This window comes from Phyllobates terribilis, unplaced genomic scaffold, assembly GCF_046119375.1.
Source record: "Phyllobates terribilis strain yellow unplaced genomic scaffold, ASM4611937v1 Scaffold_8__6_contigs__length_399053987, whole genome shotgun sequence".
NCBI classification, from domain to species: domain Eukaryota; kingdom Metazoa; phylum Chordata; class Amphibia; order Anura; family Dendrobatidae; genus Phyllobates; species Phyllobates terribilis.
The window spans coordinates 259,975,807-260,002,435 of NW_027362768.1; the positions used below are offsets into that span (position 1 = coordinate 259,975,807).

The 26,629-nt window shown below is 46.3% G+C and overlaps 1 protein-coding gene across 1 annotated transcript in view; it reads right to left on the minus strand.

The window, feature by feature from the left end:
• Positions 1–464: 464 nt before the first annotated feature.
• Positions 465–26,629, minus strand: part of GSG1 (germ cell associated 1) — a 70,040-nt gene continuing 43,875 nt past the window's right edge. The window contains exons 3-6 of the mRNA XM_073642700.1: positions 12,857–12,904; positions 9,493–9,645; positions 849–960; positions 465–756 (exon numbers count right to left, since the gene is read on the minus strand). Coding sequence (XP_073498801.1) covers positions 465–756; positions 849–960; positions 9,493–9,645; positions 12,857–12,904 — 605 coding nt within the window. The remainder of the gene's footprint in view (positions 757–848; positions 961–9,492; positions 9,646–12,856; positions 12,905–26,629) is intronic.

A 26,629-nucleotide genomic window follows, 5' to 3' on the forward strand; every position in this document is an offset into this window, starting at 1 on the left:
TGAAAAATAGTTCCCACAGATTCATCTCAAACAAACAGACATATGGTTGGGTTACATTTCTGAAAACGAGTAAAGAGTAAGATGTTCCAGGTTCAGGTTAAATAGAATAGCGTAGATGTCACATATACGCCCCTCTGAGGATGTAGTAGGTATAGGGACTTAAGGGCCTCTGAAGAGTATCTGCGCAAAATGTCTGATTTGGGCATATCATAGTCCTATCCTCCTGGGTGACCATGTGGAGCATGGAATTATGGAAAAGTTTGGGAAAAGAACATGGCTGGTAGATGTAAAGTTCAAGAGAGAATAATTTTGATAAACTGATGTAGAATGTCCAGCCCTGCTGGATGTTACATGCATGTCTTACCAACATAAATCTCCACTGTGCTTATCATTTTAAGACTTTCCAAATAGTTTGGTATTCCAGATGATTTTCTAGTAATGTTCCTCGTATTCCAGATGATTTTCTAGCAATGTTCCTCTTCCATGGATTCTTCAACATCCTCAAGATCCATTGAATGGTCACGTAGAAGGACTTTCTTTTGAAGTTCAGTGTAGAAGTCCACACTTTCTGACACAGAATGGATAGGTTTGTCTCTATAAAAATCCATCCCTTTGTGATTCAGGAAGCAGGTTTGCTCCTTCAAGTTTTGCTGAAATGCTTTTTGATTTCTCCGGAATTCCAGGACGGTTTTGGTGTAAGTGTTGAGTGTTGTAACGGCAGAAACCATACAGCAGGTGAAAGAAGCCCATGCAGTGCTAAAATACACAGAAAAAGTTTCTATTAAATAAAGAAAAAATCACTCCTAAAATCTTTAAGTAGAAGTATTTTGAATTATTCATGAACTTACTAAAATGCCCAACCATAATCCCATGAATGTGGCCTCCAGTCCTCTGGTCCAAGGCTTACAGTGGCTTGGAAAACCTGAGTGTACATCATGTGTGCCACCATCCCAAGAAGTCCTGCAGAAAATACAGTATCTGATTAATTCTGACAACCTGAATCAATCCTGAATCTCATGATTAGTTGTTATTATTATACAATTGTTCAATGCTACATGGGGCTTAAAAGCATGATCACTAATGATTCGATCTTCCCAACTGCTCGTTACCCTAATCCAGGGTTCCCCAACTCCAGTCGTTAAGGCCCACCAACAGGCCATGTTTTCAGGATTTCCTTAGTATTGCACCGGTGATGGAATTATTACCTGTGCAGGTGCTGAAATTAAGGAAATCCTGAAAACATGACCTGTTGGTGGGCCTTGAGGATTGGAGTTGGGGAACCCTGCACTAATCCACTCTGTACATTCCTGTTTGCCATATACACCCATTAAACCAAGTAAAGCCCAATCTCTGATATTCAGTATTTAAAACTCCATTTTACCAAGAAACATTAAAATAAAATATTATCAGATTATCAAATATGGGATCAAAGGAATTTTGCTATATTTGAAGCAAAATTAGATATTTTGAGCCAGATTTATTAATATTGTCTAATATTTCAAGAGCATAAATTTAGACTACGCAGTCAAAATCTGCGCCAAATTTATCCCAGTGGTGTATGTTATGACACAGTAGACTTGACAAACCTTGATAAAAGTTAAATACTTCTTTTTACGTTCTTTATATCAAATCAAGACTGCTTTAAATTAATGTTTATCTTGTACACTTGCAATGTAACATTAAGACAGTTCTGCACTGTGATTGTACAGCATGTGAGATTAGACTGATAGTTTTTTTACTTAAAGGTGTTGTCCATTTTCAATAAACATTTCAGGCATTGCTGATTATGCTTTCCTTACCTGCTGAAGTCCCTGCCACTTTACCGCTGTTTCTCTGCTGTGATGTTGCATCTACGGCATATGGCCACAGCAGCCAATCACTGGCTTAGCATGAGGTAGACAGCACAAGGCCACTCAGTGATTGGCTGTGGCAGTGAAGAGTTGTAGACATGACATCACCACTGCAACTCTTAAAAAAAAACTATTAGGGAGCTGCAGAGAGCTGGTACTAAAATGGCAGTGGTTTCAGTAATACACGTCACCAATTTTCTAAGTAAATATATTTCTAAAGGTGCTATTGACATAAAATTCTCACCAGATGTCGATAACAACTCATCCAATCCACACAGGCAAATAAATCAAACCATAGATGTCCATTAATTAAATTATGTGTAATAATGAGAAATGACACAGAGAAAAAGTACTGAACAGGCTTACTGAAATTTAATTAACACTTAGAAAAAAAGCCTTTGTTGATGATGACAGCTTCAAGACGGCTCCTGTATGGAGAAACTAGTCGCATGCATTGCTCAGATGTGATTTTGGCCCATTCTTCTACACAAACACTCTTCAAATCCTGAAGGTTCCTTGGGCTCCTTCTATGAAGTTTGCACTTCCCTTCCTTTCATAAATTTTCTATTGGATTCAGGTCAGGTGATTGCTGGGCCATTCTAGCAGCTTTATTTTCTTTCTCTAAAATCAAATTGAGAGTTTCCTTGGCTGTATGTTTGGGATCATTGTCTTTCTAAAATGTCTACCCGCATTTCATCTTCATCATCCTGGTATATGGCAGCAGATTTTTTTCAAGAATATCTCGGGACATTTTTCCATTCACCCTTCCTTAAATTATAAGAAGTTTGCCAGTGCCTTATGCTGAAAAACAGCCTCACACCAGGATGTTCCCACATCCAAACTTCACTGTTGGTATGGTGTTTTGGGGGTGATATGCAGTTCTTTTTGGTCTCCAAACATGTTGTGTATTATGGCATCCAAAGAGTTCAATTTTGGTCTCATCTCGTCAGACTGTATTCTCCCAGCATTTCACAAGCTTGTCTAAATGTTGTTGAGCAAAATGTAAACATGCTTAACAATGCTTTTTGTTCAGCAATGGAGTCTTGTGTGGTGAGCATGCATACAGGCCATGGAGTTTAAGTGCATTACTCGTTTTCTTTGAAACAATTGTACCTGCTAATTCAAGGTCTTTCTGTAGCTCTCCATAGGTGGTCACTGGCACTTGGACAACTGTTTTAATAGTTTTCACTCCTTTGTCTGAAATCTTGCGAGGAGAACCTGGCCGTGTCCAGTTTATGGTGAAATGATGTTCTTTCTACTTCCGGATTATGGCCCCAACAGTGCTCACTGGTATCTTCAGTAGTTTAGAAATTCTTCTCTAACCAATGCAATCAGTATGCTTTGCAACAATAAGGTTTCAAAGGTCTTGAGACAGTTCACTAGTTTTACCAATCATGTTCTTGTGTGGCACCCTGGTAATGAGACACCTTTTTATAGGCCATCAGTTGAACCGGCTGATAATATTTTTCACTAAGTGGAAGGATTGTTTTCTAATTACTGATAGATTTCAGCTGGTGTCATGACTTTCCAAGGCTTTTTGCACCTCTCTTTCTTCATGTGTTTAATACTTTTTTTTCCTGTGTAATTTTTTCATTATTACATATAACTTAATTTATGGACATCTATGCTTTGATTTCTTTGTCGATGTGGATTGGATAATGTAGATTTTGAGCCCCAATGGGGACAGTGCCGATAATGTCTGTAAATTGTCTGAATTGTAAAGCGCTGTGGAATATGTTGGCGCTCTATAAATAAAATGATTTTTATTATTGGATGGGTTGTTACTGGCATTTGGTGAGAATTTCATATCAATAGCACATTGAGAATTAGATTTACTTAGAAAATTGGTGACGTGTTCAATACTTGTTTCACCTGTTGTATGTAATCTTTTGTTCTTTAATGCTTTGTTTATTAAACCATAAGCAGCCATGGCTCTGATTTTCTTATGAAAAACTGACAACACCTTTAAGGAAAGGTAAGGGCAAGCAACTGCCAGGACAAGTTTACACCTTGTATTTCAGGCTTTCAATTAAAAAAGAAAACATTCACATTCTGCAAAAGAAAATTCTGTGGGACCAATTCATCAAAGCTTTTCCACCAGAAATATGCCGCAAAAGCTTTGAAAAGTCACAAAATTTTTGAGCAACGGAGCGTTCCGTAAAACTTTTGCAACCTTTGGTGTTTTCAAAAGTCATCAAATTAATTGAACATCGCATACTTGTAGTCACGCGCTTGTCCGCACCAGACGCTGGTGACGCGCCCCCTGGGCCATGTTCAAGGGATACCCGGAGCCGGATCTGGATGGGGGTAGTAGTCCTTGTGGCGGTGACCCGGTCCGTGCCCAGGGTGTCAAACTAAGTGGCAGTCTATGGCAGAAGATGTTAACTTGGATGTCGACTACGCCACCCGTTGAGTGCGGCTTTGCAGCCGCCGCTGCAGAACAGTCCGCTGAGGCCGGTGGTATGGGTGCAGCGATGATGTTATAACCCGCAACGGGAGGGGTATGGCCTCAGGGCAGCAGGTGAAGATGATGGGGGTTGTGACGGTGCAGTAAGAAGAGTCAGAGTCAGGAGATGCAGTTTCAGGGTTTTTACTCACGGGTGTTCTCTCAGTCACTCTGGCCTTGAGTGACCACCCGAGCCGTGCTGCGTCCACCAGGTCCTGGACTCGGCTAACCCCCAGGCAGTTCCGGAGCGTGGTCCTGAGCTCCCTTCTCTCTCTCTGTCTCTGGCCGTTCCCACCAGGGATCCACCTTTGGCCGGCTCCCTCGGGTCTCTTGGTGGTCAAACCTCCTCTGGGTTCCCTGACCCTATACTTGGTGTGCCTTTCTGGTGGATTTGGTGAGAGTCGTGGCAAATCTTGACCACGACCTCCGGTTCCTGGCTGAGGATAAGTGGCCTCCACCAGTTCGGGTTCCGGTACCCGTGTCCGCCAACCCTTCACCCTTTTTGGTCTGATTCTGGGTTCTTAGGGTTCCCTCTGGTCTTCCACTCTGGGCCTTTCTTTCTCCTCTCTCCTCTGCAGGCTTGGCTCTGGAGCTGGGCCCAACTGGAGCCACAGCTCCCAGTCAGCCCTCCTGGCTGAGCTCCTCTGCTCTGCTCCTCCTCAGGCTGAACTCGACCCTCTTCTAAGATGGTGCCCACCTTATATACTCCCTCTATGTGTGAGCCCAGGTGACTAGCACCCAATGAGCTCCTAGCTTTACCCAGAGTACTCCCCCTATCTGCCCCTACACTACTGGGATGTTCCACCCCCCTCCCACTCCAGCCAGGGACAGACGCTGTCGTACCTGCACATATACTTGGTGGGAGTACCGTAGTTCTGTCCCCCGGAAATGGGATGTATGTAGTGCATGCAGCCTACTGAGCTCAGTCCCACACTCCATCCTTACCCGGGAGTGGAATACCACACCTCTGGGTCAAGGTGCAATACCCCTGTAGCAGCCGAGTCCTCAGGGTGCTACATTCCCCCCTGGTAAATCACAGCACGTCCTCGGGCTGTAAAAGAATAAAATATCCAAAAACATACAATTTTTTTTTTTTAAAACATACAAGAACATATCAAACATTAAACATTATCAGATTTAAACAAGATAAACTTTTTCTTTCATATAAAACTCTTTCATAATAATGTTCTTTGAGTTACTGGCCACTATGCGCTTGTGACCAGGTAGAAGTGCAACAGTCAGTTCAAGAACAACAGTTTCCTATAAAACCAGTAGGGGGCGCCTTAGAAAGCGCAACTATATACAAGGGGAGGTGGCCGCTCTCAGTCCTCGGCCAGTGGGGAAAAGGAATGGCTGTTCACAGTCCTCAGCCTGTTAAGGGATAGGGGACTCACGGGTTTAAGTTCACACTTGTCCCAACGGGGAACATATTTAAATTAGCAGCAGTTCTTATACCCTTACGGATAACTATGTACAGTTCTTTTTTTACCGTACTCTAATAACGGCGTCCTCCTGATGCTTCCTCCCTGTATTCTTCAGACCCGTCCGGGTCCTCTTGCTCCTCCTGACACCTCAGCTCTTCCTCCGTCAACCGGTGTACATGAAGGGCATAGGGTCCTTTGGCACATTGGTGCCGGGTAAAGGTGACCTCATCACCCAGGTATAGGTCACGACCTCTGTGTCCCTCCGGCAGGTGGGACTCAACATCCCTGCGGGTCACGAAGACGTCGCCAGGGGTGCGGTGATCCCGGATGAAGCCCCGACCGTGCTGCAGTTGGAATTTAATTGCAGTCCCGGTGGCACGGGGACCGTGGGCTGCACGGGGGTTCCGTCGGGTCCGGCTCTTCTGTTCTGCACTCCTCACTTGCAGCCGCTCCTCGAGGACCCGCCTCTCTCGTCGTTCCCGGTCGAAAACCTCTAGCTGTTGCCGGCAGCACTCTGCTCGCTGGGCTGCGGCCGCCCGGGTCTCTTGGGTGAAGCCGATGAGGTTTTCCCCGGTGGGGTCCCATTCAAATTGGGCCTCCTCCAGCGGGAGCGGGACGATCTTGACAGGCGCCGGAGCCGGAATCAGGGGCTCATCCAGGGGCCTTTCCTTCCGGAGTCGGGGATGGTAGTACTCCGGTGGCCACTCAAAGGGCTGCCCATCCGGGCAAGTATGCTGGGCTAACAAGTCTTCACCCAGGTGCGGCACTGTGGAGGTTGAGGGCGCGGTGGTGGTAGCGGCGCCCGGGTTCACCAGGCCTTGCGACCAGGCCTGGGGCACCCTGAAGGTGAAGGGCACCGTGAAGACGGCGGCGCCTGGGTGCACTTGACTTTGCGACCAGGCCGGTGGCGTCTCCTGCTTGGCCGCGCTCAGGGTTGAGGCGCGTGACGTCACAAGAGGCGTGGCCGCGGCTCCTGCTTGAGGCCTAGTCTGGAGCGGTAGCGGTGCGGCAACGGGCACGATCGGTGGGATTTCGGGCTCTGCGACGGGGAGCGGGGGTAGGCTTACGGTGGCTGGGCTTGGGGTAGTGACGTCCCTTTTACTTGCCTCCGTCTCTTCAGCTCCCTCTGCGGCGTCGTCTCCGGCCTCCGTCCCTTCTGCATCCTCTTCAGGGGCAGGCGTGCTCCTCGTTGCGGGTGGTGTGCTTCGCTGGCGGGTTCCAGCCTGCTGGGCCATCTCGCTGCTCCACTCCGTCAGCGTTTCTCGCTGCACCTGGGCCATCCTCCGTGCGAGGCCCTCCAGCGCGGTCTGTGCACGCTCCCGGTCTCGGGGGAGCTGTGCCAGGATCTCCACCAGGTCTTGTGGAGTGGTAGCTTGCAACAGGCTCCTGACCACAGGGTCGGTGCTGCCTGACTCTCCCTCCATCTCCGGGTACGGCTTCTCCAGACTCCTCCAGGCTGCACCCATCTTCTCTGTTTTGTTCTTGATCCGCCCATACTGAGGGCGGTCCTGGGGCAACTTGGTGATTGTCAGTTCCAGGGGCAGTCCTCCCACGCTGATGGACATCTCTATCATTACAGTCTCTGATGGTGGGGGCGGTCTTCGCTTTGGCGCCATTCTTGGTCCTGGCCCACGATGGGAGGTGGCCTCTTGCCACCCTCTGGCACGCCCATAATGGCGTCCGCTCTGCCAGGGCGGGAAATCTTCTCAGATGGCGGGAACCGCTTCCCAATGGCGGGAAACTCTGTGGATGGCGGGAAAAGACTGCAGATGGCGGGCAACCGGCGGGAAACGACTCGTGATGGCGTCCGATGGCGGGGACCCTCTGGAATTGGCGGGAGACTTCTTTTTACGGTAAATATGAACTTTTCTTCAGGCACGCAGTACCCGTCGGTTGCGGGCACGTAATCCTGCCGACTACGCCAAAGTTGACGCGCCCCCTGGGCCATGTTCAAGGGATACCCGGAGCCGGATCTGGATGGGGGTAGTAGTCCTTGTGGCGGTGACCCGGTCCGTGCCCAGGGTGTCAAACTAAGTGGCAGTCTATGGCAGAAGATGTTAACTTGGATGTCGACTACGCCACCCGTTGAGTGCGGCTTTGCAGCCGCCGCTGCAGAACAGTCCGCTGAGGCCGGTGGTATGGGTGCAGCGATGATGTTATAACCCCCAACGGGAGGGGTATGGCCTCAGGGCAGCAGGTGAAGATGATGGGGGTTGTGACGGTGCAGTAAGAAGAGTCAGAGTCAGGAGATGCAGTTTCAGGGTTTTTACTCACGGGTGTTCTCTCAGTCACTCTGGCCTTGAGTGACCACCCGAGCCGTGCTGCGTCCACCAGGTCCTGGACTCGGCTAACCCCCAGGCAGTTCCGGAGCGTGGTCCTGAGCTCCCTTCTCTCTCTCTGCCTCTGGCCGTTCCCACCAGGGATCCACCTTTGGCCGGCTCCCTCGGGTCTCTTGGTGGTCAAACCTCCTCTGGGTTCCCTGACCCTATACTTGGTGTGCCTTTCTGGTGGATTTGGTGAGGGTCGTGGCAAATCTTGACCACGACCTCCGGTTCCTGGCTGAGGATAAGTGGCCTCCACCAGTTCGGGTTCCGGTACCCGTGTCCGCCAACCCTTCACCCTTTTTGGTCTGATTCTGGGTTCTTAGGGTTCCCTCTGGTCTTCCACTCTGGGCCTTTCTTTCTCCTCTCTCCTCTGCAGGCTTGGCTCTGGAGCTGGGCCCAACTGGAGCCACAGCTCCCAGTCAGCCCTCCTGGCTGAGCTCCTCTGCTCTGCTCCTCCTCAGGCTGAACTCGACCCTCTTCTAAGATGGTGCCCACCTTATATACTCCCTCTATGTGTGAGCCCAGGTGACTAGCACCCAATGAGCTCCTAGCTTTACCCAGAGTACTCCCCCTATCTGCCCCTACACTACTGGGATGTTCCACCCCCCTCCCACTCCAGCCAGGGACAGACGCTGTCGTACCTGCACATATACTTGGTGGGAGTACCGTAGTTCTGTCCCCCGGAAATGGGATGTATGTAGTGCATGCAGCCTACTGAGCTCAGTCCCACACTCCATCCTTACCCGGGAGCGGAATACCACACCTCTGGGTCGAGGTGCAATACCCCTGTAGCAGCCGAGTCCTCAGGGTGCTACACTGGCACCGGAGAATCCTCGCAGTGCACGCAATGTGAGGATTCACAAGTCTGCAGTCACACAGACTTGTAGCCTAAGGCTGGACAACCCCTTTAACAATGAATGCAGTTTGCATTGTGAAATTTGGTGATAGATTTCATTTAAAGTCAATCTATCATCAAACCAATGGACGCATGAATCAGACACTAGATGTGCGGCTGCAGCCAGGTATGTTTTACTCTGAAACGCCGCAGCCTTTTCAGTGTAAACATACTTTGGAAAGCTGAGCGAGGACTGTGTGTCTCAGCTGACTAGTTTATTTCAGGTCCCCGACTGGCTCCTCCCCCCTGACTCCTGGAGACTGACAGGTCTTTCCCTATTTATATACCAAGAGCAAGAGCTGACAAAGGAAGCTGAGCGAAGAGAAGCAACCAGGGACCTGCTTTGGACCAATCATGTCTCTCTCTATAGTCCTGGGACGGCTCTTCTAAATATGTTTACCCTGAAACGCCCCAGCACGTCAGAGTAAAACATACAGGCCTTCATTGTCATAGCCGCTGTCTGATTCATGCCGTTCATGAATTTATTGACCGGTTTCCAAATGATGCAAAATTGTCTGTTTGAAAGAACCTTTTAAGCACCTTTTTAAGTTACCTGAAAGTACTGAGGACATTGCAGCAAATGCGTTCAGCTTCAGTCCACAGACAGGGTTTCCAGTGTAAATAATTTCCAGTAGCAGCAGCACAAAGCTAATGACCAGCAATGTAATGTACACCAGCTCTGACCCTAAAGAAAGCCATAGGATGCCTGAAACAGAGAACACAATGGTAATGGGCATATCCAATTAAAGTGAATCTAGCTCTAGATAAAGCTAAAAGTAATCAGAGAACCATGGTGTAGAGGCAGAACCCTGATTCCAGCGACGTGTCACTTTCTGGGCTGTGTTTTGCAGTTTCAATACAATCAGTGTTTTATCAGCAGGAGGTCACTACAGGACTAGGTGTCTCGTGCCCCTAGTCCAACCTTGCCCCCAGCACTGATTATAGTAGCTTTCTCTTACTATACAATGTACACAGAAACCTGTGATGTAGACACAGCTCAACCACTGAGCTCTTCTAGATCTGCAGCAGAGAAAATTGTGACTCTATCATAATTGTTGTACACAGTAAGCTAAGTGAAACATCACTGGAATCAGGGTCTCTGTCCCTACATAATGCTACTATCATGTTGCATAGTAAAAAGGCTGCTGACAGATACCCTTTAATTAGTAAAACAGTGGTTTGGTTACAGTGATCGAATTTACAAATGTCAGCTTCTGTCTGCAATGAGGTCCCCAATCTAATCTCCCTATCTAAACCCTTCACTTTAGACACCTTTTTTAGAAAATCAAATAAGATATCATCATGTTTCTGAGGCCTAGGAGGAAACCCCATGATGACATATGAAGAACAATTGTACAGATCAGATATCATCCCAAGACTCTAGTACAAGGCTACAGCACTAACCAATATGATGTGATGGCTATAGCAACCCGCAATGCTACAGTGCATATAATGCTGCACCATTATTTCCATCTGTCATTTATATGACTTTCCATTGTATATTGTTACTCGTAAATCATAATGATTGGGCTATCGATCACAGCTCCTTGGAAAAAAGTCATAAAATGTAACATGTAATTTAGAGCGAATCTGTATAAAGCATAACTGACACCCTAGTCCAAGAACTGTTTTCTTGTAAGCAAAAAAAACAGTCACAGTTTCAGCAGTGTTTTTGATCAGTCATCAGACTTTGGTCAGTGTCAGATTTTTTACAACCATAGTTTGGTCAGAGTCAGAGTTTCATCAATTTGTTTTTCTTGCATGAAAAAAAAAAGATAAATGTTTCTCCAGCTTCTTTTATCAAACAGTCTGTGAACAATGGACAGCACACGGCTGTGGGCTGTTATTTTTAGGCTGGGAAGGTCCCAAGAACCATGGACCTTCCCAGCCTGATAATATCAGCTCACAGCTTTCTGCTTTACCTTTTCTGGTTATCCAAAATAGGGGGAGGGAGCCCACATAGTTTTTTTTCATTTATTTGCTTAATACATGTACAGTAAATCTATATAAATGTACAGTATATCTATCTATCTCTTTGTAAATATTTAACCTAGACATCTGTAATTGCTATTCTGCATGTTATTCTGGTATGTGTCATATGGACAGCATGCAGATGTCACACGTTACGTCATTCTTGTGCACGTGTGAAGTACATATTGTCATTCGTGCTGCCGGAAAAAAACGGACAAGTCAACGTGTGGGTCACAAAGACACCTGTGTGGTTCACACGGACACACGGTACATGTGAAAACACGGAGGTGTGAGGATCACCATAGATTTTAATAATGTATGTGCGTGTGTACGTGTCTCCGGTATGTGTGAAGATGAACATCACACGTAACGGAAACACGCACATGAGATGGGAGCCTTAAGCAGAGTTGCACAAGCCATCCAGTCTGAGAAATTGGTGGTTCGCTGTGCTGCTTTGTCCTGAATTGTGGGATTTCCGGGCTTAATATTAATTCTGCAGTCACTGTACGTGACTGCATATTGGCAAATTCTGACATTGTGTAATAAAGACACTGTCAGGATCCGCCCTGTTTCCAGCTCGAGCAGACAGTCACATGACTGCAAGTGTACAATTTCCAATCCAGGTAGTGCTTAGTAACACCATGTTTCGGTCGAACTGGATGTTTCTCAGTGTTCATTCCGTATTTCCATATCTGCTGAAGCAAGGATGTATCACAAGTAGATTCTTGGTTAGAGAGAAACTTTCGGTGGTACATCATTTGTAACTGCTTATAAAAAACTCTGCCTGGACTGATAGAAATTCTTGGATGACACTATATATATTCAGTTTCTCATTTGAAGCCTTTTTCAAGCATTATTACAAATAGTCCACCTTTTCATTTATTTCCATTGGAATGCCGCTTCTTATACCTTGTTTGAGTCGCCAAGCCTCTTACCTTAGTTTTACTTTTTTAGCTCCCCTTTAGGCTCCAGCATCCTTGTGATCAGTTTCTTGTTTATAGTCAGAATTCTCCCTCTGTGTCTTAAGAGCTAGTATGTTCTAGCTGATCTGCAAGAGGTGTATTCACCCCACAGCTACTTCACACCCACATTCAGTGCCTGCCCACTGCACATACAAAGCACCACCTGGAGACACCTAGATAGTCTCCAGATGGGTAAACATTCCTCCTACTTCTCCTCTTATGCACTATTTTGAAACACTCCTTTAGTCTCAAGATTGTGGAATCCCACCTTTATTGTGCAAAGACGAATAATGTAACTGTTCCCTAAACTTGATCCAAACAAGCTCAACTGGAGCAATGAGTTCTATAGTTGATAGTTCTGTGAACCCTGCACTGCTTCTGTGGGTTCTGCTCTCCCTTCCAGTGCACATTACTGAGGATTATAGGCCACACCACCCATGACATCACCGCTCTGAGAGCTACTGGCTCAGTCCTCCCTCTTGCATGCAGAGGCTTGACTGATTGTGCTTTGAACAGAACAAAGCCAGACAGGAAATCTCTGTGCTCTGTGCTTTGAGCACACTGAAACAGTAAGTAAGGAGTTAGAAGTCACATCAAAACATGGAACAGTTCAGGAACAGAGTAGAATTTAATGGGTATGTAAATTAAACAATCTCTTTATCGGTCACAGGCTTTAAGTGGTTTAATAATCTGTGTGCCTGGAAATCCCATTTAATTCCATGGACTCCTTTATGAGAACTTTGTTATTTGAGATGGATCCTCCAGAAAACAGTACCTAATTTTACATGACTCAAATATTGGGTTATTTGCTCGGGTATGGTTCCAACAGGGGAATTTTACATGGATGCAATCAGCAAATGAGCTCAATTGCTATTTCTCATGCTAGACTTCTTTACTATCATAGGAAACATAATTAGAATTGTACAATAGGGAAAGGGGAGCAAAATACCCATGACAAATGACAAAATGCATTGTTCTGTATACCTCTTTCAGCTGGGGGAGTCAACTCCAAAAAACTTCTGCATTTTTCATCTGCAATGTGACAGAAAGAATTATAAGCACACAAAGTATATAATTTGCTATATATAGCAGTTTACTAAATAAAACCATTATTACACAAAGACCAGGCTGCTTAAAAACAATAAACTAAATGATACTCATCTTCATGGACACCCTGCAGGTCCCTCTTGAAACGGTTACCTTGTTTCTGATGCTTTTTGTTTCTTGGTGTCATCTTTAAAACATCTGAAGTGGCCAAAAATGCTTGTTTGGCCAATCACTGACTGAGACAGGTAACCACTGTGGGACCTATAGTGGTTGGTGAAGGTGAGTATTATTATTTTTAAGCTGCCTGAGGCCTTTGAACTATACATTTTTGTTACCCAGAAACCCCTTCAAAATGTTACATAGTTACATAGTTTATAAGGCCGAAAAAAAACAAGCGTCCATCCAGTTCAGCCTATTTCTTGTGCACTGCAGCTATTCCGCAGCGTTGATCCAGGGGAAGGCAACAAAAAAACATGCGGTATAGGCCAATTTACATTATTGAGGAAAAATTCACTTCCCGACACCAATCTGGCAGTCAGATTAAATCCCTGGATTAATTAACTAAGCATAAGATGTAATTTTATTGTTCTCAAGAAAGGCGTCCAGGCCTCTCTTGAACTCTTTAAGTGAGTTGGACATCACCACTTCCTCTCCCAGAGAGTTCCAGAGTCTCACGGCTCTGACCGTATAGAATCCCCTTCTATGCTGGTGCAGGAACCTCCTTTCCTCCAGACGCATAGTGTGCCCCCTCGTCTTTGTCACCATCCTTGGTATAAACAGGTCATGGGAGAGATCTCTTTACTGCCCCCTGATGTATTTATACATGTTTATGAGGTCTCCCCTAAGCCTTCTCTTTTCCAACGTAAATAGGCCTAATTTTGACAACCTCTCTGGGTATTCTAGTCCCTCCATGTTATTATTGTACAGTACAGTGGTCACTAAAGGGGGTTCCCCCTTTCACAAAATCTGTGTCCACAGGTACAGATTGATATCTAAAAATATATTTATTTATATATATACATATACATATATATACATACACACAGACACTCTTTATTTCCCATCCCCAGGTCCAACGCTGAGTCTCTGCTGCTCCTCCCAGGGCACTGTATTTGCTGCGGTACTGAGAGCACATCAACAGCACAGCAGCCAATCAGTCACCTCAGCAGCTCTGAGCAGTAAATTCCACCTACACGGGAAGAGACGTTGATCTCACTGATTGGCTGCTGCACTGTCAACATGACATCAGCGGAGAGACTGGGAGCTGAGGCTGAGATTCATCATTGGATCTGGTGGCAATGAGCAAAGCATGGTTAGTCTTTTTATAACAAACTGGGCCTGGGAGCCTGATATTCTGAAAAGAGAAAACCCATTTAAAGGTAACAGTTAATTTAGATTGCATCATATGCAATACTATTTTAGGGTGAGATTAAATGTTATGGGTGTCACGATTTCTCTACTCAGTGTGGTGAGTGGCCGCTCAGCTGTCCAATCTGGGGCAGGGGCAGGCTGAGCTGTCAGTATCGTGATAGAGAGAATGGCCATCCAATCAGAGACTTGGGCGTGCTGAACTGTCAGTGTGGTCCAGTCACCCAATCAGGGCCGGGGCGTGCTGGGTTTTGTTCAGAATGATTGCCAGGCTTGTTAGCTGGCTGCCTGCCTCTAATCTCTGCTAGTTGGAGCTCTGCTCATGTGATGTGTGTTACTCTGTGCTTTGAGTTCTAGTATTCTGATATTTGTTGTCTGACGTTGGATTTGCCTTTGACCATCTGTTTGCCTAATTCCTTTGTCTTATCTGCTACAGTACCTTCTTGGAATTCTGACCCCTAACTGTGACCTGACTACACCTTTGCCTCACCACTCTATTTGTGACATTGCCCACCTGGCTTTTGACCTTGGACTCCTCGAATTCCACACCTCATGGCTAGTCTGTGACTAGTGACTAGCATCACATTGGGTTTGTTGAAGAATTTTACAGGGATTTTGGGAAAGTCACCACATTTTCTCCAGGCAACTCTCTAGTAGAAAAGGGGTTATATACAGTACATCTTTATTAACAAAAGAAAGAAGCAAAAGATGAATGTGTGTCAAAAAGTACATAGCAGACCAAATAAAACTAAGAAAATATGAAGAGATAAGGAGAAAATGGAAGGCAAAGAAGAAGTGGAAGAGGAGACTAGAAGACTTCAGTTTCCATGTACTTTAAAGTAGAAGAAGACGGATTTTTGCCATCACTTACTTCTCCATCTACCTTCATACAACTTCAACTACTTAAAGTTGAGCAGGCTTATGTAGATTTCAGATTAGTGACGAGTAAATCTGCTTGGCACTGCTTGGTACTCGACTGAGCATCGGGGTGTTCGGCCATGCTAGGTACGTACTCCAGCGAGTATACCTGATGCTTGTGCACATGTTCGAGTCCCCATCCTGCATGTTTCATGGCTGTTTTTCAGCCACTAAACATATGGAAATTGCCTGGCAATCACAGTAATGCCGTAGCCATGTTGGCTACTGGCATTACTGTGATTGGCAGGCCACATCATGTCATAGGGTTGTAACAATGCTACTCATTTGGGAGAGATCTGAGATATAACAGGAACCATTTCTATTTAAAGTCCAGCTGGTTTATTTCAGTCCTCATAAACCACATCACAGGAAAACTTAAATACAGCCTTTGTCCAGTACAAAGTAAAACAAAAAGTAACAAATCCATACAATAGTGCTGGTTAGCCTGCCTGGCTTAGAGTCCAGCTTCTTAGTACTTTAGCAAAGGCACTCAATCAATGAGATCTACACACCTCAATACACTCAGCCATGTGTGAGACAAACAGCTCTCAATTTATAAAGTGAACCATACCCAGGGGTGAAGATATAGTGAACAGCCATCTCTCCCAATTCTTCAGCTGCTGATAATCAATGTGTCATAGCCGATTAACCCCTTTTAGTCCTATATTTATTAAAAGCATTACTCCAAGTTTAACTCCCAACCAATCAGGACAGAGCTACTTTCAGTTCTTGAAAGGCCATTTCCACCCCAGACATCCATTTGGCCATGACTGATTTTGTCCCCTTAAGGAGGTCAGTCAGGGGTGCGGCCACAATGGCAAAGTTTGGAATGAACATCCTGTAGTACCCCAGGATTCCCAGAAAGGCACAAAACTTGCTTCTTTGAGAATGGTTTTGGCAAGTTCTGCATTATGCCCACTTTATTGATCTGCGGTTTGATTTCGCCTCTACCTACTATATATCCAAGATATTTGGCCTCCTCTTTCCCCATGGTACTTTTTTTTGGATTCAAAGAGAACACAGCCTTCCTAAGTGCATCAAACACTGCCTGTACCTTTCCCAAATGACTTCCCCTATCCTGGCTGCAGATTACGATATCGTCCAGGTATGCCGCAGCGTAATTCTTATGGGGTTTTAGGATCTGGTACTTGGCTCTCTGAAAGGTGGCCGGAGCTCACAGCTGTCCAAATGGCATCTGGACATATTGGAAGCAACTGTCGGGCGTAGAGAAAGCAGTCTTCTCCTTGGCTTCTTGTGACATGTGGATTTTGCAATATCCCTTTGTTAGATCCAAGGTGGTTATGTACCTTGATGGCCCAAGTCTTTCAATCAGCTCATCGACACGCAGCATCGGATATACGCCAAACTTGGACACTTCGTTCAACTTCCAATAATCAATACCAAATGTCGATTCGCCATTGGGTTTTGGAACAAGGACAATCGGGTTAGACCACCCATTTTTAGATTCTTCAGTAACCACTAGATTCAGCATACGCTTCACTTCCTTGGAGATGAGCTCTCAGCGGGCCTCTGGAATTCAGTAAGGCTTTGAATTAACCCGCACATGGAGTTCCGTCAGAACCTTATGTTCTATGACATCTGTACACCCCAGCAAATCTGAGAATATGTCCCTGTTCTGCGGCAACAATTCCTGACATTGCTGTTTTGGGGACTTCGACAGTGTTTTGGCTACTGTGACATCTTCAATGTCCCCTTCTGGCTTAACCAGCAAGCATGGAGTTTCAACGGGATACCTCTCTTGCCCTGCCTTGATAGGTAGCTGTACGAGGGGATTTCAGCAGTGAGACGTGAGAGCGGTTAACTGGCAGGTGGGACAGGACTTGCAATACCTTAGGATCTCCCTGTGACATCTGGGCCAATAGAACCTTCACATGACCCATTCTGGAGTTTTGTTCACCCGCTGATGGCCACCTAAGACATGTGAATGGGTCATGTGCTACACCCTCCGTCTATGGGGTCCTGGTTCCAACAATTGTTCCACTATCTCCTCCCTCACCTTAGGAACCCAGTACAATAAGACCCCACTCGACATGAAATAGGAAAACCTAGTGTCAGCCCCCGTCTCCTGTGCTATACCGTTTATAACGGTTACCTAATTGAACGCTTCTTTTAGTCTTTGGTCCCTATGTTGGGTGGACCCAAATTTCTTCTGGTCACCCCTATTTCAGGAATGTCTGCCTCAGGGGATACTACCTTCTCATCTTCCCCCATTACACAGAAGGGAAAGCCGTCAGGCTCCGAGGTTGGTGAGACTTCTTTAGGACCAACCCGTTTCTTACACGATCAATCGAGGTCTCCGCCATTCCCCCACAAGTCCCAAAACAACACAAAGAAATAAACACTTGAAATTGATCACTCTGTTTGTAATGACTCTATATAATATGTATTAAAGAACTGAAATAAATTAACTTTTTGATGATATTCTAATTATGTGAGAAGCACCTGTATTTCAAGTGTTTATTTCTGTTAATATTGATGATGATGGCTTAACTGGGTGAACCGTGTGTAGGCCGGGACCGAGTCCATGTGTGAGAAGGCACACATGCTACCGATGCCTAGAATTGCAGGATCAAGTTCCATCAGGGTTCCGCCCCTCTTAAAACCAGTCACCAGCACCCCCTCCTCCTGCTCATCCTCCATCTCCGAATTATCGTCCATATCAGTCACAAGCTGGAATCACTGCAGCACTGCCTCAGTGAAGCAGCAACAGGCTCTGCTGAAAATAATTTCTTTAGGTGACAAACCACACACTGCTACATAGTTGTTTAAAGGTCTAACAGATCAGACAGATCTGTGGCTCTCGCTGCTGAACCTACAACCAAGCTTGGTCGTGTGTGATAATGGCCGTAACCTGTTGGCGGCTCTGAAGCTTGGCAAGCTTGCACACTACCATGCCTAGCCCAGCACTTTCTGAAAACCTATCCAGATTTTCCTGAGCTATTTGTGAAGGTACGCCGCGTGTGCGCCCATTTTCACACGTTACCTACAGTTGCCGTAGGTCTGGCAGTGCTGTAGCAACGCTTGCAAGTGCCACCTCACCGACTGGTTTGCGACATGACCATGTGCTGGAACTCCACATTACATATGTTGGCAAGACTTTGTGATTAGCAGAGGGCAGTAGTTGAATACCAGCTATAAAATGCCCGTCGTTATTTCGGTAAGCCTCCGCACATAAGAAACAACGAGTGGGCATGGATGTCTGACATCTGTGAGGTGCTACAAAACTTTGACGAATCAACAAAGATGGTGTGCGGTGATGACGCATTAATCAACGTAACCATCCTGCTTCTGTGTCTACTCAAACGCTCGTTGCTCACAATTAAAGAGGAAGCTTTGTATGTGGACAAGGTAGAGATGGAGGAAGAAAGTAGAGAGGGTGATACTACCCAGCCCAGCCTTATCTCATCTTTACTGTGCAGATTGGGTGATAGTGAGAAAGAGGAGGCTGAGAAGGAGGAGAAACATGAGATGATTGCCTGCGCTACAGAGGGTACTACCCACACCAGCTTCATCCTGTATTTTCAGCATGCATGGGCTGAAGAGGAGGAGAGGGAGGAGGAAGAGGAGGAGATGGATAGTCATCCTCCTGGTGGGGACAGGGAAGTATTGCCTGTTGAGCAATACACAATGTCTGTATTTTCCAAATGGCCAGTGGAATATTTTTGGAAAATCCCTTGTATTAAAAGTGAGAATCTACACTTCATTCATATATTGATGGCTTTCCTTTAAGTCCATTGCACCTATGAACAGAAGCTAAATTATAAAAATTCTATGACTGTCTAAATATTTTTGGATTAAACCATATCTTACAAATATATTGTGGGCCAGGAGTCTGTGTCAGAATTTAGTCTGTGTCCATTACCTTAAGTGTGGCCATTAGCTGAAGTGTGAGAAACATGAATTAATCCTGAATTGAACCTGAAGGGAACTGGATACTAAATCACAGTAAACAATGTGTTAGTTTTCACTCTCACCCTCTTAATCCTTCACCTTTTCCAACCACCCCTAATCACTACACCTAGTAATGAACTCTTCATCTCTCCCTCCATTCTCCCCACCCATCTCACCTCCTCCTCAGAGCTATTCCTCAACATACAATCCTTTGCCTCCAAACACTGACAGCCACCTCATGCCCTCTCCTGCTCCCACCTACTAACACTTTCTCTGCTCCTCCTCACTGCCGGTGACATCTCTCCACATCCCGGCCCTCCTCACCACATCCCCACAGTCACTTCCACCTCCTACCCACGATCTATCCCAAACTCTTGTAACACTTCTAACCTTATACCCATCCGCCCAGCCCCCGCTTCCCCAGTCCCCCTAACAGGAGCTCTATGGAATGCTCGCTGTGTCTGCAACAAACTTTCCTATATTCACGATCTCTTCATTACTAACAAGCTTTCGTTCCTCGGCAGCACTGAAACCTGGCTCACCCCCTCTGACACGGCCTCTCCTGCTGCACTTTCGTACGGCGGATTCCACCTCTCCCATACCCCCCCGCCCCACCAGCAAGCACGGTGGAGGAATAGGTTTCCTCCTCTCAGATAACTGCTCCTTCACCCATATCCCACTGCCACCCTCAATTCCTCTCCCCTCTTTTGAAGTGCACTGCGTGCACATCTACTCCCCCTTCAACCTCCAACTAGCTGTCATCTACCGGCCCCCAGGATCAGCCACCACTTTCTTTGACCACTTCACCACTTGGCTACTTCATTTCCTCTCCGTTGACATCCCTACTATCCTCAAGGGCGACTTCAACATCCTCATTGACACTTCCCTCTCAGCTGCCTCTAAGCTTCTATCCCTCACTTCCTCCTTCGCTCTTACCCAGTGGTCTTCCACACCCACCCACAAAGACGGCCACACGCTGGACCTCACTTTCACCCGCCTCTGTTCCCTATCTAACCTCTCTAACTCACCTCTCCCTCTCTCTGACCACAACCTACTTACATTCTCTACCCTCTCCTCTCCAGGGCAACAATCCCCACTCCACAAACTTGCATACCCTCGCAGAAATCTCAAACACCTTGACCTACAATCACTCTCTGAATCCCTTCTCCCACTTACAGACATTAGTTCTTTACATGATGCAGATGTTGCTGCCACTTTATACAACACCATAACCGCTGCAGCTCTCGATTCAGTCGCCCCCCTCACACATACCAAAGCTCGCACAATCAACAGACAACCCTGGCACACCAGCCTAACTAAAGAACTGCGACAGGCCTCCAGGGTTGCTGAGCGTATATGGAAAAGGTCCCACTCCAATGAGCACTTCATCACATTCAAACAGTCCCTCACTACCTTCAAGTCCACACTCACTGCAGCAAAACAAACATACTTCTCATCTCTCATATCCTCCCTGTCTCACAACCCCAAAACACTATTCAACACCTTAAGTTCTCTCCCAGTGCCTCCTCCCTCTCCTCTTATTTCAGCCGAAGACTTTGCCTCATTCTTCAAGCAGAAGATTGACACCATCAGACAAAGCTTTTGCCTAAAGCCCCCACACCCCCTCCCCACACCTACTCAACCCTCCTCCTCCAAAACCACATTCTCCACCATTACGGAAGATCAACTTTACTCTCCAAATCACACCTCACCACCTGTAAACTTGACCCAATCCCGTCCCACCTCATCCCAAACCTCACCACTATCTTCATCCCACCCTTAGCCCACCTCTTCAACCTGTCACTAACAACTGGTGTCTTCCCCTCATCCTTCAAATATGCCTCAATCACACCAATCCTCAAAAAGCCCTCCCTTGACCCATCCTCTCTGTCTAGCTATCACCCCATATCACTTCTCCAATATGCCGCAAAACTACTGGAACAACACGTGAATTCTGAGCTGTCCTCCCACCTCTCCTCCTGCTCCCTCTTCGACCGCCTACAATCTGGTTTCTGACCGCACCATTCAACTGAAACTGCACTGACTAAAGTCACCAATGACCTACTAACCGCCAAATCTAAGCGACACTACTCTGTCCTCCTCCTCCTAGACCTGTCATCTGCCTTCGACACAGTGGACCATTCCCTCTTACTACAAACTCTCTCATCTCTCGGCATCACAGACTTGGCCCTATCCTGGATCTCCTCATACCTAACAGACAGGACATTCAGTGTCTCCCACTCACAGACCACCTCCTCATCTCGCCCCCTATCTGTCGGTGTCCCCCAAGGTTCAGTTCTAGGACCCCTGCTCTTCTCCATCTACACCTTAGGCCTGGGACAGCTCATAGAGTCTCATGGCTTTCATTATCACCTCTATGCTGATGACACACAGATCTACCTCTCTGGACCTGATATCACCTCCTTACTAACCAAAATCCCACAATGTCTGTCTGCTATTTCATCCTTCTTCTCTGCTAGATTTCTAAAACTTAACATGGACAAAACAGAATTCATCATCTTTCCGCCATCTCATTCAATCCCCCCAACTGACCTATCTATCAACGTCAATGGCTGCCCACTCTCCCCAGTCCCTCAGGCTCGCTGCCTTGGTGTAACCCTGGACTCTGACCTCTCCTTCAAACCACATATCCAAGCCCTTTCCACTTCCTGCCGACTCCAACTCAAAAATATCTCCCATATCCGCACATTCCTCAACCATGAATCTGCAAAAACACTTGTGCACGCCCTCATCATCTCCTGCCTTGACTACTGCAACCTCCTGCTCTGTGGCCTCCCTTCAAACACTCTCGCACCCCTCCAATCCATCCTAAACTCTGCTGCCCGACTAATCCACCTGTCCCACCGCTATTCCCCGGCCTCTCCTCTCTGTCAATTTCTTCACTGGCTCCCCATTGCCCAGAGACTCCAGTTCAAAACCCTAACCATGACATACAAAGCCATTCACAACCTGTCTCTTCCATATATCTCTAACCTAGTCTCCCGCTACATACCCGCACGCAACCTCCGATCCTCACGAGATCTCCTTCTCTACTCCCCTCTAATCTCCTCCTCCCACAATCGCATACAAGATTTCTCCCGTGCTTCCCCCCTACTCTGGAACTCTCTACCCCAACACATCAGACTCTCGTCGACCGTGGAAACCTTCATAAAGAGCCTGAAGACCCACCTCTTCCGACAAGCCTACAACCTGCAGTAACCACCACTCAACCAATACCGCTGCACGACCAGCTCTACCCTCACCTACTGTATCCTCACCCATCCCTTGTAGACTGTGAGCCCTCGCGGGCAGGGTCCTCACTCCTCCTGTACCAGTCGCCGTCACATTGTGTTCAAGATTATTGTAATTGTTCTTGTATGTCTATCCCTTTTTTCACATGTAAAGTGCCATGGAATAAATGGCGCTATAATAATAAATAATACTAATAAATAATAATATCTATAATGTGTATGTGCTCTATGGCAATTATATTCAAATTGAAGCATTAATAGGCAGAAAAGCCTAATAATTGTAACAGCAGAAAAACTACGTCTTCTGGTAAATATTCACTAAAAGACCTTTTCAATATCCCTCTGGTAGTTCTAGCATTAGAAAGGCACAATACACTTGTACAGTGACCTTGGCTTAAATGCAAGCATCACAATGTAAAGCCTTGTCACACCATCTGCCATAAATGTATGTGCTCCATCTTTGTACTGCTATAGTTCTAGTCAAGGCTGGATTCTGTCACACGAATGCATTGCTTTAAAGACTCACGTCATTTTATTAATGTTAGCTTATATTATGTTCTCTTCAGACATTTACTTACTTTCTAAGGGGATTCTATCTCGACAACAAACCCTTTCAACCCTTTCACTTCTAAGTGGGCTCCCCTTATAGAATTAAGCTGAACTCTTGCGGTTCAACAGACAAACTATATTCTTCAACAGGAGTGGTACAGCCAGGGCCGCCATCAGGGCATTACTGCCATTACTGGTGTATGGGGCCCGATGAGCAGAAGCAAAGAGGGGGTGCCCGGACTGGGTGAGACACGCTGACACAGCTTGCACAGCATGGCTGAGCCACTGTATAAGCGGCCTGACAGACTGCGTGGCACGCTGGGGCCCGGGCTAATTACTCTACTTTGCTTTATTAAGACCCGGGGCCCCAATCACTCACAGTTGCAGTTACTTACATTGTGTGGCCGCAGCAGAGGGGGCTGGCCACGTCTAACATCAGTGGGGTCAGTTTCTGCCAGCCCTCCCTCTGTTCCTAAGCTTCTGGCGTGCCCCGGGGCTTTGCAGCACATTATATGTAGGAGTTGAGAGCCTGAAAGTGATGAGGAACGTACTCCCGCCCCTCGCCTGTCCAACTTCCCGTTCCCCCATCCGACCGTATATTCGCCCACTCACCCACTACTCTTCTTGTGCCTACCTCCCTGGTCTTGCAGTGTGAAGCTGAAGGCCGTTTTTGCCTGCTGCCTGCAAACTATTAAGTACTACTAAGTTCAACCTTACTGACTGCTGACTGTCTGCCTGCAAAAAGGTACAGTTGCCTGTCTTAAAGGGAATATTCTAGTAACCTAATTCTTATCCCCTATACACAACATATGGGATAATTATTAGGGCCAGTTCACATGGCAGATCTTCAAGCAGAAGTTTGACGCAAACAGTTACACTGACATTCTGCCGCATATCCACTTCCTTCATGCCTCCCATTCATCTCTATGGGGGACAGCAATGAGGATTGGGGAATGGCGGGTTTTAGCCGCAGCCGTGCCAAGAAAGGACCTGTCCACAAAAAAATTCTGCTTGAAAATCTGCAGTATGAGCTGGCCCTTACAATTGAGCGGCTGCATGCATGCTCAATCAGCTGCTCATTTCAGGGGCGATGAGACTTACAGGGGCCCTGTTCTTGTGATCAGTGGGGGGTCCTAGAAGTAGAACTCCCACTGATCGCTATAACAGGTGCCCCGTAAGGCTAACCACCCTCTGAAATTAACTGAGCGGCTGATAAGACATGCACATGTCCAATGTCCATATCTCCAAACAGGCAAGAGAGCAGCTTCCATAAAGGTACAGAAAACAGAATACAATAATCTGCCATCAGAAATACAGATTATAAAATAATTATCACAATTAGTTTAAAAAATGTATGTGACTCATTCCCTTAAAAAAATATATATACAGTATATATATATACATAAAAAGAGTATTGGATTTCTTAAGAAATTTTTAATAGTTTAGAGTTGAGACCGGCCAAAAGTGTCTACCTTGTCGTGGTGATGGCTTAAAAACTTTATTGGACAAAACAAAAGCTGATGACTATGTATGTGATATGGTGTTTGATGGGAACTGTTAATGTGTGATTGGTGAGGACGTGGTGCAGAAGTGGAGTTTTTCCAAGAGTGGGCGGTGGGACTTTGGAAGGTTCAAGTGGTGGAGGCAGAGCTGGGGTGTGACTGGACAGAGTCTCAAGGGGGCCCAAAAATTTTGCCAGTATGGGGTCCCGATGCATTTTTTAAGTGTTTTTGCCGCGAAATTACCACAGCGAAAACGCTTGGTAGTATGTGCCCCATGGTCCCCAATGATAACCACATGGGCTGTGCACATGCTGCGGAAATTTCCGCTGCAGATTATCATTGCGTAAAGCAGCATGTCCATTATTTTTGCGGACACGCGGCGTAATTGCCTCTATTGACTTGCATTGAATTGCTTAATATCCGCAATATACTACATGTGCACATGCGGATATTAAGGGATTCAATATGCGGATGGTACCCGAGTCTGGAGAAGAGTAGACTCTCATCAAGACCCGGGTACCATAGTACCTGTAAAAAAAAGAATTTAAAATAAAAAATAAACATTATACTCACCTTCTGATGGCCCGTGGTTTCCTGTACGTTGTTCCTTGCTCCCCGGTGGCTCGCGATGGTGTTAAAGGATCTTCTATGACGTCTTTTAGCCATGTGACAGCTCACGGGACCGCTGACGTCGGCGGTCGCGTGACCTGCCACATGACTAAATGATGTCATGGAAGGTTCTTTTACTCCACCGCGAGCCGTACAAGAGACCGGATGCACCGGAGAGAAGACCGCGGGCCATCAGAAGGTGAGTATAATGTTTTTTTGTTTGTTTTTTTAACCATTTTTATTCTTTTTTTTAACTATTAACTTGGTCACCCTATATAAATCCATACCGGTTGCATGGATTTATATAGCGTGAACAAGTTGTCAAGCACTTTTCCAAGTGATGCTAAAATCGCTTGGAAAAGCGCTTGATAACCCGCATGCAGAAATGCATGCAAAAACGCTTGACAAACGCTTCTACCTGGCAGGAAAAACGCATGTAAAATCCGCATGCGTTTTTCCTGCCAGGGAGATGCAGAAAAAATCAGCAGCATTTCTGCATCGTGGGCACTTAGCCTAAGGCTGTGTGCCCTTGATGCGTTTTTTAAGCGTTTCTGCAGTGGCAAAAATGCTGCTGAAACGCTTAAAAAACGCTTGGTAGAAGGTCTGCCATGTTCCCCAATGACAATCCGCATGTGCTGTGCACATGCTGTGGAAATTTCCGCTGCGGATTATCATTGCGGAAAAAAACGCAGCACTACCAATTATTTTGCGGAAGTGCTGCGTTTTCGCCGCCATTGACTTGCATTGAAACGCATGGAATCCGCATCACTGTATATGTAGATGTGCATTCCACGCGTTCCAATGTGCGGATGGTACCCGAGTCTAGAGGACAGGAGACTCTCCTCCGGACCCGGGTACCATAGAACCTGTAAAAATAGAATAAAATAGAAGGTAAATATAACATTTATTTTTTGACGGCCCGCGCTGCGCTCGTCTTCACTTGCCGGGAGATCGCGGTGGACTGAAGGACCTGCGCTGACGTCATAGTCATGTGACGGCAGGTCCTTCAGTGCAGTGTACCGCGAGCTGCCGACAAGGGAGAACGGAGCATAGCATGACTGCGGGGGCCATCGGAAGGTAAGTATAGATTTATTTTTTCATTTTTAACCATTTCCGGTCGCACTATATAAATCCATGCTGTTTGCATGGATTTATATAGTGTGACCCAGTGGTCAAGCACTTTCCAAGTGATGCTAAAATGGCTTGGAAAGCGCTTGTCAACCCGCATGCAGAAATGCATGTGAAGAACGCTTCACTTCCGCATGTCCCTGGCAGGAAAAACGCATGTACAATCCGCATGTACAATCCGCATGCATTTTTTTTCTGTCAGGGAGATGCAGAAACGCTCAGGAAAAATCCGGAGCATTTCTGCATCGTGGGCACATAGCCTAAACTAGGCTTCTTGCTAGGCCTCAAGGCAGGCAGTCTCTCAATCCACATTTTACAAGTTATCCAGCCTTTCACTATCTGCTATTTCTCCATATCTAGACTGAGATATCTGAGCCCATATTATCTCAGCAATGGCTCTCAAATTATAGCAGTTCTTCACAGAATCTATCAATACTTCCCTCCCTTCTGACTGAGCAATCTCTCAACCTTTC